This window comes from Equus quagga, chromosome 22, assembly GCF_021613505.1.
Source record: "Equus quagga isolate Etosha38 chromosome 22, UCLA_HA_Equagga_1.0, whole genome shotgun sequence".
NCBI lineage: Eukaryota > Metazoa > Chordata > Mammalia > Perissodactyla > Equidae > Equus > Equus quagga.
The window spans coordinates 14,880,849-14,898,268 of record NC_060288.1 but is presented as its reverse complement, the minus strand read 5'-3'; the positions used below and the strand labels follow the sequence as shown (position 1 = coordinate 14,898,268).

Below are 17,420 nucleotides of genomic sequence, written 5' to 3'. Positions count from 1 at the left end.
GCCGCCTCAACGTGGCCTGATGAGCAGTGCCACATCCACGCCCAGGACCCCAACCCAGGGCCGCCCCAGCGGAGCGCGTGAACTTAACCACTTGGCCACAGAGCCAGCCCCTACACTAGAAACTTTTATGTGATGTATTTGTTCATTAATCACAATTTTAGGTTACCTGAATGCCAGAAAACTCCGTTTCTTGGAAAACATAGAGCATTGTATTTATTTTAATTTCCTGAGGGTAGGAATGACTATATTTACATAACTTCTTAAACCTCATTATAATGTAAATCAGTTTGACATTTGAGGCTATGTAAGTACTGGCAAAAATCATTTACTGCCCAGGGTTTTGGAATTAGAAGTTGGTACTGTTGAATGAACAGTAAAATGAACATTATAAGGCACTGGAGTTTCACTTCGGTTTAATTCTTGGTGAGAGCAGTAGAAAGTAAAGAAATACAGTCCCCCTGGTTTATTGTATTTTTCTAGAGTGAAGAAATACCACAGGTCACCTCAGAGCCTGTCAAAGGAAGCTTAAACCATGCTCGCTCGGCACAGGCAGTAAATTCCACAGAAATGCCTGCCAGAGAAGATTGTTTAAAAAGAGTGTCCTTAGAACCTTTCCTCTCTGTTCAAGAAAAAGGTGCTCTGCTGAAAAGAAAGTTGTCTCTTTTAGACCAGGATGTGATTGTAAATGAAGATGGAAGAAATAAGCTCAAAAAACAAGGAGGTAAAAATTTTGCTATACTCCTATAAAACGTCTTTATTTAGAATGGCCTTTCAACTTTTTCCTAAAGAAGATAACCTTGTCTCTGTTTTAGTAGAAACTCCCAATGAAGTCTGTACATTTTCCTTAACTTATGGTGACATCCCAGAGGAATTAATCGATGTCTCAGATTTTGAGTGTTCTCTCTGCATGAGGTAAGTATATAAAATTTTATAAAAGATGAATTTTTTTTTTTTTAAAGATTTTATTTTTTCCTTTTTCTCCCCAAAGCCCCCCCGGTACATAGTTGTATATTCTCCGCTGTGGGTCCTTCTAGTTGTGGTATGTGGGACGCAGCCTCAGCGTGGTCTGATGAGCAGTGTCATGTCCGCGCCCAGGATTCGAACCAACGAAACACTGGGCCGCCTGCAGCGGAGCGCGCGAACTTAACCACTCGGCCACGGGGTCAGCCCCTAAAAGATGAATATTTTATATTAATCTAAATAAAATACAGAGTAGATAACTGTAATATACTCTGTAATGGGAGGCAATGTAAGTCACAGAACACTGAACTGAAAATCAAAAGATGAATTTTAGTCTTAATCTACCTTTCACACTTTGGGCAAATAAGTTCATCTCTGAAGCTCGGTTTTCCTTATTTAGAAAGTGGGGTCAGTATTCGCCTCTCTCGTAGTGTTGTGAGAACCAAATGGCTTGAGTATAAAAAGTATCTGGGAAGTTGTAAACTATTGTAAAAGTTAGATGTTTACTATTGAAGTTTAGATACATAGTTTTAGATTAGGGTAAGAATTCTGATTGTATTTGTATGTGCGTGATTCTATCTTGTTTATATACCTTAACTATAAAATCCTGTTAAAGTAGCATTGGGTAGGGATTTCCATTGTGCTTATAATTCTAAAAGATTGATCGTTGTGAAAGAACGTTTCCGTTGACGTCAATTGTGGTAGAGTCTAAGGAACAGTGCGTGAAGAGTCAGGAGACCCAGTGCTGGTGACACAGGCTGGCACTAACTAACTGTCCTTTCTGAGCCTGGGCTTCTTTATGAGGAGAGGGCATCAGACCAGCCAGTTTCTGAAGCACTTGTGCATCTAACGATGCTTCTAGCAACTTCAGAAGTATCATGTTTTCGTAAGTAAAATTAGCTTCTCCATAGGGTTTGAGTATTATATCTGGTGTGAAGCATAATATTTCTTTAGGATTCAAATGTAATATTTATTGACTTATTCTTTTTAATGAATTTTATATAGTAAGGCTTTTATAAGCTTATTAAGAAAATTAATTTTTAAATGATAAAATAAGAATCTGTCTAAAAACTAATTAATAGCTATTAATGGTATATTTTACCTTATTTGTCTTGCACTAAGCCTGTGAATCTGGTGTGTAGTTTACATTTACCATACACCTCAGTTTGGACCGGCTACACGTCAAGCACTTAGTAGCGACATGTGGCGAGTGGCTGTTCTGTTAGTCAGTACGGCTCTGGGCCCCCCACAGGGTACCTCTGTTGAAGCTGAACTTTTAAAAGGTTCAGAAGGGTACAGTTGCGTTGACTGCCCCTTCCCTCCTCTCCTGCCCACCAAACCCTCCTCTTTCTCCTCCAAATAGAGATTAGTGTCATGTTCCGTCATTAGTTTGTTCAGCTTTTCCAATGGATAGTTTAATGTGAAAACTAATGTGTATTTTGGTTGATTTCAGGTTGTTTTTTGAGCCAGTGACAACCCCTTGTGGACATTCATTCTGTAAGAATTGTCTTGAGCGTTGTTTAGATCACACACCATATTGTCCCCTTTGCAAAGAAAGCTTAAAAGAGGTAATAAACATTTGTATATTTATCTGTTTATTGGTCTTAAGTTTGGTAACATAGTTTCATTTCTGTTCAGCCATAGAAAAAGTAATGATCATGTTCAGAATGAATTACATTATATATCCTGAGTGACCGAAAAGGGTAATGTTTCATTACCCGTATGTTAGTGTTGGAGAAAAGTGAGTTAGGAGAGGGTAGGGGAAAACAGAGAGGTCCTTGCGACCAAGACCCCGGTGCTTACTTTTTTGACAAAGTGGGTGTGATCAGGTACCTTGTCAGGAGTAGGTTCAATTTTAATGATGACCATATTGGGGAAACCCAACTGCTCTGCCTCCCACCCCTAGTAATAGGCTAGATTTCAGGCCTAGCCTAGCCCCCTCAATATCTGGAACAACTCTGTCCAGTAGAACTTTCTGCTTTGATAGAAATGCTCAATTTCTTTGCTGTCCAACATGGTAGCCACTAGCTACTTGTGGTGATTAAGCACTTGAAATGTGGCTAATGTGACTGAGGAACTATTTCTTACACTTTGTTTAATTTTAATTGATTTACATTTAACTAGGCACATATGACTAGTGGCTACCACATTGGACAGCGCAGCTCTAGAAAGTGGTAGACTGGGAAGAAGAGAGGGAGGCATGGCTTTCCACACCCCTTCTTACGTAGTCAGTGATCAGCACTAATAACCTGTATCAGGAAAGCACCGAGATCTGAGGTGGCGTCTTCTGGGACCATGGGAGGACAGCATCCTCTCCGTTGTGCTTGAGTGATTGGAGATCCCTTAAGGTGAGGCCACAGCCTTCTCATTCGAGCTCCCAGTACAATGGTAGCATTGATCAGGAGAGTGATTCTATCCCTGATGGCTGACAGGATTGTTTAAAGAAAAAGAAGGATCTTCCAAATATGAATAAACAAACTGAAAAACTATTTTGCTATTGAATATACATAGTTATTTCCTATATAGAAAATACAGCTCTGTACTGATGTCATAATAGCTTGTGCGTATTGTTACATTTGATATCTGTCTTACATAACGAGCTGATATGTAAAACACAAAACCAATACAGAATATTCGCAAAGTCAGGAAACAAACGATAAACTTATTCTTAAAGAGTTTGTCATTTACATTTTCCACTAATATGCTCAATGTGTTCAGGTGAAATACTCTTAACATGCTATTTTTCCTGTGTTTCTAGAGTTTTTAGATACTCTCCAGTGTATTTATTATGCTTTTTTCAGATTAACAGTTAGATACGTTGCTTTAAATTTAGAGATATCTCACCTTAAAAAATGTCTGGAGTTTGCAGGAAAACAAAATAAGCATATTATTTAAAAGTATAACTAAGATACTATTTAAAAATAACTTTATCCTGTGTCCTGACTTTGAAGACATCCTGTGTAATTTAATTTATAAACTCCAAATGGATATTTAAAAAAATAAAATTGATATACTCTATAGTTTTATGCTTTTCCTACTTGTAGTTTTATTTTGCCCATCTTTTCATTTGAATATATTTTAAAGACATGCTTTTTATAGCAGTATAATAGTCCAATGATTTAACATTTCCCTATTGTTGGGTATGTAACTTGTTTTGTCCTTTCTTTTTTTAATACCGTGCTCTGTGTCTCTGACTGTTTCCTTAAGGTAATTTCCTGGGAGGAGAATTACTGGATCAAAGGCCCTATGTTTATAGGACTCTTAAAACCAATTGCCAAATTGCCTAGGCCTGCAGAAATGTTGTACAAATTTAGATTCCTATCAGTAATGTAAGAGAGGCTATATTTCCCCCAATTTGCTACATGAATCTTACAATTTAAAACATCTTTATTAATTTAATAGAAAATAATGATAAAGTTACTTTTATAATGTCTGTAATTTGATTAATTTTATAATGAACTCGTCAGTTGTTTGCTTCTCTATCGTCTGCTCCAGAGTACCCCTCTCCAGACCAGTGATTCTCAGTGTGTTCTTCTAACCAGCCGCATCTGTATCACCTGGGAACTTGTTAAAAATATGAATTCCCAGACTCCACTCCAGAGCCACTAAATCAGAAACTCGGGGGTGGGGCTCAGCAATCTGCATTTTAACAAGCCCTGATTCACGCTAAAGTTTGAAAACCATTGCTATAATCCATTTCCTGACCTCTCATTTTTCCTACTCTATTTTTCATTGGATAATGACAAAACCCTTGTTTTTGCTGGATCTACAGATTAAAGGATGGCTTCTCTTTATTTTGTCTTGTGATTGTCTCCCAAGAGTTTTTCCTCACTGCTTTTAGTAAATTAATTTGCATTGGGCATTTTCTTTGTCCAAAATTCTGTGCATGTACTCTGACCTGGTCCCCGGGCCTATGCAGTTTTTCCTTGAGTTACGGAAACATGATGAATTCCTGTCCATGTAGTACAATGCAGGAGATGGTAACATGGTAACTGCCTTTTATGTGGTAAAGGCAGTAAAATATGGGGTTCTTGGGAGACAGAAAAATAATTAAGGCAGACTTTATGAAAAAGGTAAAATTGGAGCAAGACCTTGAAGGATAGATTGGCTTTTCATAGGCAGGAATGAAAGAGATGACTTTTAGCAGATGGAAAAGAGAATGACACAAAAATGCATAAGGGTGGCACTTTTGCAGAGTGTTATGGGAGCGGTCCAGATGTACCATTGCATATAGAGCCAGAGTTGGCAGGTGCATCCTGTAGGAAAAACAGCCTCTTGATAAGGGTCTGAGTGATCGTGGGTTGACCATGGAAGGAGAATCTGAAAGAAAAATTATCTGGAAACTCTGCCACTGAAATTGGGAACAAAAAAAAGGGCAGTGGTTTTGCTTTTCTTAAATAAGGCAAATTCATTAATTTCTTTATTCTTTACCTTATTTTTGTTTCTCAGTTAAAATGCTAGTTTTGCGTACCTATGAGCTGTCAGATGGAAATTGATGTGGGAGATGGCAGGGGCAGTGCTGGCTGCTACTAATAAAGGATTTGTGCTCATAGCAAGACATGGGTCTTATACACAGTGCTTGGGTCAAGTTGCAGCCATGTATCTTTAATGCTCTTGAGCAAACCCACAGACCAGTGTACCTGTTTGGCATCATCCCTTGTAACGTTGCCCCTCACTAATTAAATTTATTCAGAATTGACCGCATAAATATGTAATAAAGGCTCTAATATATCAGTTAAACTGTTTTGCCTGTTGTATACTATAGGAAAAAAAAGTACTGGAATGTAAAATAATATTGTCTTTTAGTATCTAGCAGATAGGAGGTACTGTGTCACACAGCTGTTGGAAGAATTGATGGTGAAGTATCTGCCTGATGAGCTGTCTGAGAGGAAAAAAATATATGATGAAGAAACTGCTGAACTCTCACAGTAAGTTTCTTCTCATAAAAGTTAACGTAATCAAATTACGAGCTACTACCCTTGAAAACAGTCAGGAGGAACCTTCTCACAGCAAGCTGGATCCTGTCTTTAAGTTCAGCCCAGTCTAGTCAAAAGCATATTTTAAATGAGTATTGGTCAGCTTCCCCTGTCCTCAACAGACAGAATCATTTTTTTTTTTTTTTAAGATTTTATTTTTTCCTTTTTCTCCCCAAAGCCCCCCAGTACATAGTTGTATATTCTTCGTTGTGGGTCCTTCTAGTTGTGGCATGTGGGACGCTGCCTCAGCGTGGTCCGACAAGCAGTGCCATGTCCGCGCCCAGGATTCGAACCAACGAAACACTGGGCCGCCTGCAGCGGAGCACGCAGACTTAACCACTCGGCCACGGGGCCAGCCCCCAGACAGAATCATTTTAAAGTTCATTTGGTAACTTCCAGATGTTCTATGAGGAATGCCTGGCTCAGTTCTTTGCATAGAAGTAGTACTTAGGTGGGGGAGGGATTTCCTGCAGTGACATTAGGCAGTGGAATTGGGAATGGAGAGGTGCAGCTGGGAACAGTGGTTGCTGGGCACAGCAGCCCTCAGGTATCAGGCTGGGCAGGAGGAAGGGTGAGGATAGGTGGCCTGGATTGGCAGGGGGTGTAGCCAGTTAGAGGTTTGGAAGGGGTTGGGACCTTGAGGCCTGAGACTGAAATTGAAAGAGGTGACTTAGGAGCCAAATTCTCAATTAGTGAAGATACTGACTGCTAGCCGAATTGAGTTAGTATCAGGCGGGTGAAAAACCTGGAGGTGACCTTGGGCTTCAGTGATAGAGACCGTTGTTAAGAGGACACAGTGTCTAGTTGGGGTTGAATAGGTTGGACCTGGTTTTGTGGCTCTATATAGTATCTTTCTTGTACTTTAATTCTCCCCTTCTTTTCCCTTCATGTCTTTCCCTCTTTCACCAGTCATTTGAGCCTCTTTAAACTTCTTTCATAGGTTTTTAATTTCTTAACTCTTTTTCTTTTACTTCAAGTGGACACAATAAAGAGTAAAATTGTAATTTTTATATACTGTTTCATTATTTTTCAAAGTATAAATCAAACATTTTGTATTTCTGACTTTCTAAGGATAAATTAATTGTGCTTGCAGAGTGTTCTTTTTCCATATGTGTCCATCACATGTCTTCACTGGGCAGTGGCCTTCAGTAGAAGAGAGATTTCTAGTCTTTTCTTCATAGAAATTGTTACTGATTCATCTTCCCAAGGAATTGATATTTTGTTGTGTGGTTTTATGATAGAAAATATTCTGATGTGAGGATTATGAAGCTTTTGATCAACACTGTAGAAACCTGGATATAAGAAAGCCACAGGTAGTCCTTTGAAATCTTAAACCTAGTGACACAACCAGACCCCCCTCAGAAGAGTGGAATCCGTACATGACAGATGGAATAGTAACGTGAGGGGCGCTGAGTGCGATGGAGAGAACCTTGCGGGAATCCTGCTGCTTACTAATGGGGCTTTTTTTTAAGGGGTAGCTCATCCCCGGTACTTAAAAGTTTTGCTAATTAATAGGTTTACTGGTTTTTTTTTCAGTTCTTACATTCGTAAGGAGAGAGTACTCAGTGATGGTAGAATACACAGTTTTAAAAGTAGAGGTATTAAATATGTTTTTATATACTAAGTAGGATTTTATTAAATATTACTTTCACATAAGTAATTTCAGGTCTTTTCGAAGAAAAGGAGAAAACAACATAATCTGTAATCCAAAGGGAATCACCCACTGGCATTTTGGTGTATGTCCTTCCAGGTTTTAATATCTATAAATACATTTTAAACAAAGGATCATTTTACTTAGATTATTCTCTAACTTTTTTTTCTCATCAGTATAAACATTTAAACATAGGATCCCATTTTGTGGTTATGTCATAGTTTAGTTTACTCATCCTCTCTCTTTGCTTCTAAGTTTCTGCTACTATGCACAGTGCTACACTGAACACTCTTAGAGTACTTGTAGGAAAAAAAAGTGAGCCTGTTGGTTCAAAGGATCTGAACATTTTTAAAGTTTTTGATTCGTCAGCGAGATTCTTTTTCAGCCAAGTTGCACTGTTACAGACTGCCCCCTGCACCACTGGTTTTTTCCATACTCTTGCCCAGCTGGGCATCACCTTCATCCCTCTTGTTTCCTACCAATCTAGCAGTGAAAAAGGTTGTATCATTTTAATTTTCTGGAAAAAATGTTATCGAATTATCTGCTTTTGGTAGTGTGTTTGAAAATATTTTAATGCCTAGGAATTTTTAATGATTTGCCTTTTGTCTTTGTGGGAGCTCATTTTTCCTTACTGTTTTCTAAGAGTAACCTAGAGTGTTTTATGGATAAAAGATAGTAACCCTGTCATGGTACAAATATTTTAAACAGATTTTTAATATAAAATAGTAGTTATAATCAATTGCTTTTTGATTCATCAAAATACTTAACTCTATATGATAACCTGGTATCTCAAAATCAAATTTACTTGTATAAATAAGAAGAGCACAAACAGATTTTTAGGATTAATATTATATCAGCATGAACTTAATCAAGGGGATGCTGATTCTTATTCACCTTGTTTAGAGCCAATTTCTTTTGCTTTATATTAATTTGCAAGCTTTGCTCATTTTTGTCGTGTGTTCTGCTACATAATAATGAAACTCTTTCCTTCTTCAGCTTGACCAAGAATGTTCCAATATTCGTCTGCACTATGGCCTACCCCACTGTGCCTTGTCCTCTTCATGTATTTGAGCCAAGATACAGGCTGATGATTCGGAGAAGTATACAAACTGGAACGAAACAGTTTGGGATGTGTGTGAGTGATACCCAAAATAGGTATGCTTTTCATGTACTTAAATATTTTTATTTTTATCTTGGAACTTCCTTTGAACATTGTTGAGAACTTGCGTGCTTGTTGCTTGAACTTTCATATTAATCAGAGTTTTTCTTTTAGTTTTGCAGATTATGGCTGTATGTTACAAATTAGAAATGTACATTTCTTACCTGATGGAAGGTCCGTAGTTGATACAGTCGGAGGAAAGCGGTTTAGGGTTTTAAAAAGAGGAATGAAAGATGGATATTGCACTGCGGACATTGAATATTTGGAAGATGTCAAGGTATTAAAAAATACTATTTTTCAGCACACTTTGGTAGACTCTGTCCTGCATTGTACAGGCTGATATCTTCTAGGCACATAAAGCAGTTCTTTTTATCAGAGACCTCCTCAATCCTTATGCAAACTAGCTCCAGGTTACCGTTTTCTTATCTTGCTCTTAATCATTATGAGTTCCACGAGAACTTGAGAGACCAGAACCCAGATCCTCTTCATTTCTACAGGCTCAACAATGAGCGCAATGCCCAGACTGTATGTGTACATTTGCATGGTGGGAGCTTAACGATAGTGGTTGATTGAATTGGACTTCCAACCCTTCTAAGATATGAGAGCTGCTAATCCCTGCCCTTTTTTATTGAATTTATTAGTAGTCAAAGCTGAGGTAATCAGTAGATTGAAATTTGATGTAAACACATAAAATCCTTTAAGAATTGTTCTGTATATGAAGATATGCCTAAGATAATCTTAATGCTAAAACAGGCACAGTTGGGTGCTGTGTTCAACTCTAGGGCATCACAGATAAAGCACTGTCTGTATACTTGTTGGTGACATCTTATCTGGGGAGGGTGAATGTGACCCTTCTGACACTTCTGATATCTAATTTACCGTCTGCGATTAGTTTAGGGATCTGAAAAATGATTGGTGATGCTACAAATATCAAATTAAAGGCAGTTTCCTTTGGAAAGGCATTATAAAAATGTAGATCTTTTACTATCACTTGTTCATTGATCTGTTTGGGCCCTTGTCTCAAACAGCATTTATTGAGTGTCGGCATTTTATGAACATTAGCCCATTGAATTTTCAGAACTTGATGGTAGTTGCAGACGAGGAAAGTACGATTCAGAAGTGTTAATTAGTTTGCTTAAAATCTTATAGGAAGTGTAATAAAAATGACTTAACGCCAGCCCTCTGGCTCCTGATGCTGTGATTTCTCATGATACCATATTGCCTCTCTGCTGATAAACTTGATTAGGCTGATATTGCCTCTCCTGTCTTATTATAAAGATGCTGTGGGATAGTGTGCTTTGTGCGCTAGGCCAAAAGTACAGTGGGAGTTCAAATTCTGAGTTGATTGGTATAGTCTGTGCCTCAGGCATCCTTGGTTGATAGAATCATTTGCTAAAGGCAACCTTCTTCATAAAACTAAGAACTCTATTAGTTTTACGTAAACTTATATCTTCATATATTGGATTTGATGCCAAAACCCCTTGAGTATGTGGCTGAACACATGACTATATATAAATATAAACATATGACAGTCGAATAGCATATTGAAAGCGTTATGGATTTGATCTTTAGAAAACTGAGTTCTCTAGGTCTTTGTGGTCTTAGTAGTGTCTAATAATTTTTCCTCATCTCAGTGCCTCATCTATGTAATGATTTCTTGTCCCTTCTGGAAAAGCTTCTCACATTTGTTGTTTTGATATCAAAGTCTTTTTTTCCCTTAGTGTAGCAATTCTGTTTTCTGTGATTTCTATTGAAATTTTAAATTCTATTATTGCAATAAAGTTTCTTAACTTTATAAGCTTGCTTTTAAAACTTCTGCCTGCTTCTTAGCCAGCTCCTTTTTCCATCTCAGACTCTTATGTTTATCATTACTTGTTTATTAGAGCCCATGGTTTGTCTCCTTGAATTTTGTAAGGGTACAAAGCAGAGGCTTTTTTCTTTTTTGATAGTTTTAACAAGTCGCTAGTTTATTTCTTGCTCAGATCAAGACCAATGTGTGTTAGCAGGGGGCTGAATCTTGTATGGTCTTTCCAAAACTAGAATTCTTCAATCATATGGCTCCTCTACCTTTTTTTTTAAATTTATTTTTAATGTGGTAAAATATATATAACATAAAATTTACCATTTTAACCATTTTTAAGTGTACAGTTCAGTGGCATTAAGTACATTCACATTATTGTGCAAAAAGCAGATGCTTTTTAAACTTTAGTTTTATTTTTCATTTCAAATCTTTCACAAATACAAAGTGTGTTCTTTTCTCTCTTGTGTGCTATAGTCTTGCCTTTTCTATTTCGGAATGTTTGAGACTCCCTTTGTTGTTTTCATGTTGAGTCATCCTCGAAGCATGAAGGTCTGAGTCAGGTCTCATATTTGTTCTGGTTAATGTATATGAAACAGAACGCTCCCTGGGCACGTAGTGAGTGGGATATAAGTGCATTTCAGAAATCAGACTGAGATGGATGAGTTAACGTGGCATCTTCCCACCTGCACTCTGTGAGCTTCTTCCTCTGGGTCTTAGGCTGGAAGACCAATTCATTTAATTTCACATCTGCAGTTTGATGATCCACTAGTCTGAAAGGTGTATGGAGGGGTGATGGAGGTGTCCACAGCCTTGGGCCTATACAGCAGGAGGAGTTCATCATTGCATCATTTATTCTCTGTCTTTTGATGTATTGGCTTTATATGCTAAGTTACTTGTTGCGGTTTTTTTTGTTTTTGTTTTTGACCCAGCTCCCTGGTTAAAGATGTAATTAATGCTTGTCCTCCATCCCATTACTGCTTTCTGCCATGTCATCTGTACCTTAAACCACCCCCAGTCTCCTTTTATTGTAGCAACTGTATTCTTCAGCTTTTTTTGTTCCACTGCTTTCAAAAGCCATTGATCCTTAAAGACAAAAGGAATTCCAAATTCGTATAGACCTTTATCCAACGACTCTCTCTCTTACCACTCCCAATTAGGGGCTGTTAGTAGGGTTCTGCAGTATTGCATTGCTAACTCAGCAAGGCCAGGTGGAGGTCAGGCCTCGCTGTCTTAGTCTGGCCCATTGGCACTATGTGAGGCAGAAATGTGTGCTGTATATTGCATAAGCATAATAGCCTCTGATCCAGCTCTGAAATATGTACTCCCTATTTTTTGACGTCTTTTCCCATCTCTGTAGGGTTGGTGATGTGGAGGGAGATTAGACACAGAAGTCTTACTGACTGTTGTATTTCTAGGTTGAGAAGGAAGACGAGATAGAGAATCTCAGACAGCTTCATGATTTGGTCTACTCTCAAGCCTGCAGCTGGTTTCAGAATTTAAGAGACAGATTTCGAAGCCAGATTCTTCAGCACTTTGGATCGATGCCCGGGAGGGAGGAAAACCTTCAGGTACGATGGCTTTGATGTTGCTTCCAAAAGTCTCACTTGTTTGTAAACCCAAATTAATAGATTTTTAAGTTTCTTCTTTCGTTTTCCTTTTGTACAGCATTTCCTTTGTCCCTCTGTCTTTAGCCTCATGACCATATTCTCCAGAGCAGCGGTGTCCACTACATTTTATATAGGAAGGGCGTGGAAATCGGTGTCAGCTGAGATGCCTGTAGGAGTGAGTGCCAGAGAAGGAGAAAGCCCTTAAGTGAGGGTTTTCCAGAAGGAGGGGTGAGGAATTAAAAATGGGACGTGGTGCCATCCAGGAGACAGCTATGCCTTCCAGCCCGTCAGCCTTTGCTATTATTCTTTGACAGTGGAAAGATATATCATTTTCTATACTTGTAAAAATCTTTTCTCGTTTCTCCTTTTATCTCCAACTTTTACCCTGCCACTTAAATCCATTTTTGTCTCGTGATGTTTACTACATCACTCCTTGTTGAAACTGTTGTTCTTATGCTCTTACGGTCTTGCTCAGGAACTTAGGGTTTACCTTTAAGCTTACGTGTAACGTACATGTACGTTACAGCTGTTAACGTACAGCCGGCACCTTCTGTGCAAGGAGCTCTGTGCAGTGGGCACTGCAAGAGGCCTCAAAGAAGGGTCCCAGAGGCCGGCCTGGTGGTGTGGTGGTGAAGTTCTCACACTCTGCTTTGGTGGGCCAGGGTTTGTGGGTTCGGATCCCTGGCATGGACCTTGCACTGCTCGTCAAGCCACATTGTGGTGGTGTCCCACGTAAAATAGAGGAAGATTGGCACAGATGTTAGCTCAGGCCAATCTTCCTCACCCCTCCCCCCAAAAAATGAAGAAGAACAAGAGTGTCCATCCTGGAAAATCTGATTCTAGACTCAGCAAAGCACTTACTTTTAGGCATAAGCATTTTGAATTGAATAAAATGTTTGTGGTCAGAAGGTAATAGATCTCATAAAGGAATGGCTGTAAATAGATCCATGAAGACGGAGAGAGAATAGATCCGACTGGGATGCACACCGCCTCTCATTCCGGTTTTCAAAGGTTGGCCTAAGTCTACCTGAATCCCAACTGAATTCCTCAGCTGAACTTGAAATTTCAACATCAGACCATCTCCAAATTGAGTACTCATTCTGTGTCTCACATATTACCAGTTGCCACATGTTGGTTTTATCTTGGGTAACTAAATCCCATTGAACTTGATAGAAATAGCTTTTGATAAGTGCAAAATTGAGCAAGTAAATTTTAAATCGTAACAAACCAACGTATAGAAAAATTCAACACTACTTTCCCATCGACTTTGCCACACTCACCTTTAATTACACAGGCCTGGTCCACTGCTTTCTTAGTCATATTGTGCAAGTCAGGATTGGGTCAGAACACAAAAGCAGCCACTCCATATATTCCAGGAGCGAAGGGTTTACTGTAGGATGTAGAGTTGACCCAGCCATTGGGGGAGCCGGAGGACTGACGATCAGGGTCATCCTCAGTGGGGGTCAGGGAATCGCCCCACAGCCACAAACCTCCACCAGGCACAGGGAAGCACGGTGCTGCTCAAGAACTTGTGGGACGCTGCTCTCATTCTTAGGAGTCCCAGGGAAATCCCCACCAGTATCTCCGTCTGCAGCAGGGCAGCGAGTGGTTTTCAAGAATTCTCTGGAAAGTCTCTGCAAATCTCACATCTGCCCACACTCAGCAACAGTCTCCAGAGAAGAGTGGCTTCCTCTCTTCCAACTTCCACATCTCACAGGAGTGCCTCTGATTGGCCAAGTCTAACCTGGAACCATATGGGGGAGGGGATTCTGGGAAATGTAGTTTCTGACATCTGAAATGCTGAGGGAGGTGGTGGTGATGCTGAATTGAGAACAGACAGTACGCAAATAGAGAACTCTAGTTGGATTCTAGAAGGAGCTTATGGAGATCAACACTGATGTCATCATAGCTCCTTTTGTCCTTCTGAAACTTCTTGTTTCGGGTTCAATAAAAAGCAATCAATGTGTACTAAAGGTGGCTTAAAAATTCTTTTATATAAATTCCTGGTTCTTTCAATGGCCAATAGTCAGCGCTTACAACATCAGAGGGACTTCTTTGCTGGAGATACGTACATTTCTCAAATGAAAGTAGAAGCTGAGACCTTTATTTTTTTTATCTTTCCTAGGATCCCACAGTTCTTTGAAGAAATTTTAAAATATCAATTAGCTTAATGTTTTAAATATATATTTTAAGAAAACAGTTCTCAACTAGGGACAATTTTGCCCCCATGGGACATTTGGCAATGTCTGGAGACATTTTTGACTGTCGCAGCTGGGGAGGTGCTCCTGGCAGCTGGTAGATAGAGGTCAGAGATGCTGCTGAATGTGCTACACAGAACAGTCCCCACAACAAAGAATTATCTGGCCCCAAATCCTTAGGTTGAGAAACCCTGCTTTAAGGAAAGAGTGTTGGCTGTGGAGTCAAGTCTGGATTCGAATCTTGGCCCTGCCACTTACGAGCTGAGAGATCTTAAACAATTCGCATTACATTTCTGAGCTTGAGTTTCCCCATTTTATATGGGCATAATAATAGCCTTCATTCCATGATCGTTAAAAGAATTTGAGATAGGACCTGACACAGTGAAGTGCGCGATCGAGACTGGCTTGTTGGCGGTTTGTTATTGTTGTTATGACATCAATCTTTGTCTTATTAATACTATAAAATGTTGATTATTTTTAGGCGACCCCTAACGGACCCGCGTGGTGCTGGTGGCTCCTTGCTGTCCTGCCCGTAGACCCCCGCTATCAGCTGTCGGTTTTGTCGATGAAGTCTTTGAAAGAACGATTGACAAAGATACAGCATATACTGACCTATTTTTCTAGAGACCAATCTAAATAACTAACTGCTTGGATCCTCCCTTGAAGTTGCCCTAACCTGGCTGTGTGGACAGCCAGGTTGTCCGCTGCCTTTGCACACCCAGTGCTGGTTTGAGAAATGTAATGAAACTGTTCTGTTGTGTTTTTTTTCCTCCAACCTCCTGATTCATGTGGTTCTGCAAATGAATACCTTCAGCTAGGACTGAGACCACTAAGAACTTGCACAGAAAAACACGCACTGACTGTGTGTTAAACCTCTGCATTGTGATGGAGTTGCACTATGTACCATATACTATAATGAAATGAGAACTCTGTGTATGTGTGTGGGGCGTGTGTGTGTGCGTGCGTGTGGGTCGTGCGTGTGCATTTTCTCTGGCTTTAAAATTTTAAAAGAAAAAAAAAGCCATAGAGAGCAGAACTTACCGAGGGTCATTTATTGCCCACGTTTACAACAGTAGCGATACAAGTTTTTGCAAATTGAATTTGCCTCAGATTTATCTGTCCTAATGCTTATATTTGCACAAGTATGTAAACTATGATGTTGAGTATCACTCTCTGTTGGAATACTGCTCTTGCTGAACTGTCTTGACCATTGACTATGACACAGTTTCTTATTTATGTAAATATTTGCATCCTGGTGGCCGACAGGCACTGGATGCAGAACCTAGAGCCAGTTTTCAGGAACAATTGCAAACCTGACATGGTACTGTGCATCTATTCATAAAACAATTAAAACTGTGAAAAAATGGTTTACATTTAATTGTACATAAAGGTAAATGGAGCGCTCAATTCAGTACCAGTTAGTTTGTATATCTTAGGGGGCTTTTCACATTAACTGCCCATCTATGTAATTTATAGTTTGACAGGATGTGTTTGTTTAAACAGATTACGTAGTATAAACTCATTAAGGATCTGGGGGAAGAGAAGAAGCCTAACGTAGAACTAAGCTTTTAAAGTATGTTTTCTTTTTTAATTCTGGTCTCGGTGCCGATGTTAGTTATGCCTTATTCATATCACAGTTAGATCGCCATGCTGTGACATGGTTAATATTCATGCTGCCCTAGATACTTTTGTAATTATTTGTTGCAAACTTGTGACTGTCCCTAGTAACTTTCTTTTATGTACGTAATTTGTAAAAGTTTCTTAAAAATTTTGCTTTTGCTTATTTAATTTTGAATAAAAGCTAAATTCATAAGAATTTTTTTCTTACATTTTAGGTCAGTGTCAAAATAAGATCGGTGGGGGAATCAAACCACATGCAGTAAGAATGGATGAGTTTTGCTTATCTGTTTTGTGCCATGAGACAAGCTATAGCTTTCAAAATACATTTTTGGTCATTTTTTTGACCAAACAATGCAGTGTCTTAAGGAGGCTTTAGGCCCTAGAACTGTGCTCTAAGAACTATTTTCATCATTTTAAAAACCCCAAGTCCCGGGGCTGGCCCCGTGGCCGAGTGGTTAAGTCCGCGCCCTCCGCTGCAGGCGGCCCAGTGTTTCGTTGGTTCGAATCCTGGGCGCGGACATGGCACTGCTCATCAAACCACGCTGAGGCAGCATCCCACGTGCCACAACTAGAAGGACCCACAACGAAGAATATACAACTATGTACCGGGGGGCTTTGGGGAGAAAAAGGAAAAATATATATATATATTAAAAAAACCCCAAGTCCCTTTAGGATAAAGATAAAACTCTTACATACACGGTACCCCCAATTGGGACTCCTCTTGGTTAAGCAGCCTTGACCATTTCAGTCCCCAGTTTCCCAGCGAAGATTTTCCAAATATAAATAAATCACTTTTAATGTTGAATGTTTTTAAATGCATTCGGAAAAGACTGCCTGGAGGACCAGCCTTTGCCCCTGTAATTATGCTATCTGAGAATCAGTTCTGCAGAAAACATTCCCCCTAGGTACCTTGTCACTAGTTTCTGAAGTGTTAAACTTTCTTGTAATAAAAAACTATTAAATGCCTGTTAAATAGTGTCTGGGTAGTATAAATGAAGAATTTACCTATATAGTTGTCAAAATATGTATCAGATGGCCGTAGAAGTTACTGGTGCTGAATCCACATCTGTGATATGTATGTGTACATGTGTGCATGCACACATGTGTACACTCACACACACACATGGTCATTAAATGGTCTCTATATATCTACACACAGAAATAGGAATTCTGGATAATTCAGGGGTTTTATGGTTTGACCCTAATTTTGTTATAAATGATCTCTTATAGTTTTTCTGTCTGTAGATTTTTTAAAAATCTCTGGAAATTCTTTTCCTACTGCACTTTTCTATGGTTTATAAAAAGAAAAAAAAGCAAATCTGACAGATTTTTTCCCCTCATCACTTTAAGTGACTAAGTTCTGTCATGAATTCAACATTTCAAGCCAAAGTAGCTAGTTGTTGCTCTTACACACCTGTCTCTACACGTCCAATTCTTTCTGTTCTTCA

At 39.2% G+C, this 17,420-nt stretch overlaps 1 protein-coding gene across 1 annotated transcript in view; it reads left to right on the top strand.

The window, feature by feature from the left end:
* The window catches only part of LONRF1 (LON peptidase N-terminal domain and ring finger 1), a 40,481-nt gene extending 24,316 nt beyond the window's left edge, over window positions 1-16,165 (top strand). Inside the window, exons 6-13 of the mRNA XM_046648815.1 lie at window positions 481-721; window positions 813-912; window positions 2,414-2,528; window positions 5,767-5,888; window positions 8,584-8,742; window positions 8,861-9,023; window positions 11,963-12,115; window positions 14,834-16,165. Coding sequence (XP_046504771.1) covers window positions 481-721; window positions 813-912; window positions 2,414-2,528; window positions 5,767-5,888; window positions 8,584-8,742; window positions 8,861-9,023; window positions 11,963-12,115; window positions 14,834-14,992 — 1,212 coding nt within the window. The 3' untranslated portion in view covers window positions 14,993-16,165. The remainder of the gene's footprint in view (window positions 1-480; window positions 722-812; window positions 913-2,413; window positions 2,529-5,766; window positions 5,889-8,583; window positions 8,743-8,860; window positions 9,024-11,962; window positions 12,116-14,833) is intronic.
* Window positions 16,166-17,420: the final 1,255 nt, after the last annotated feature.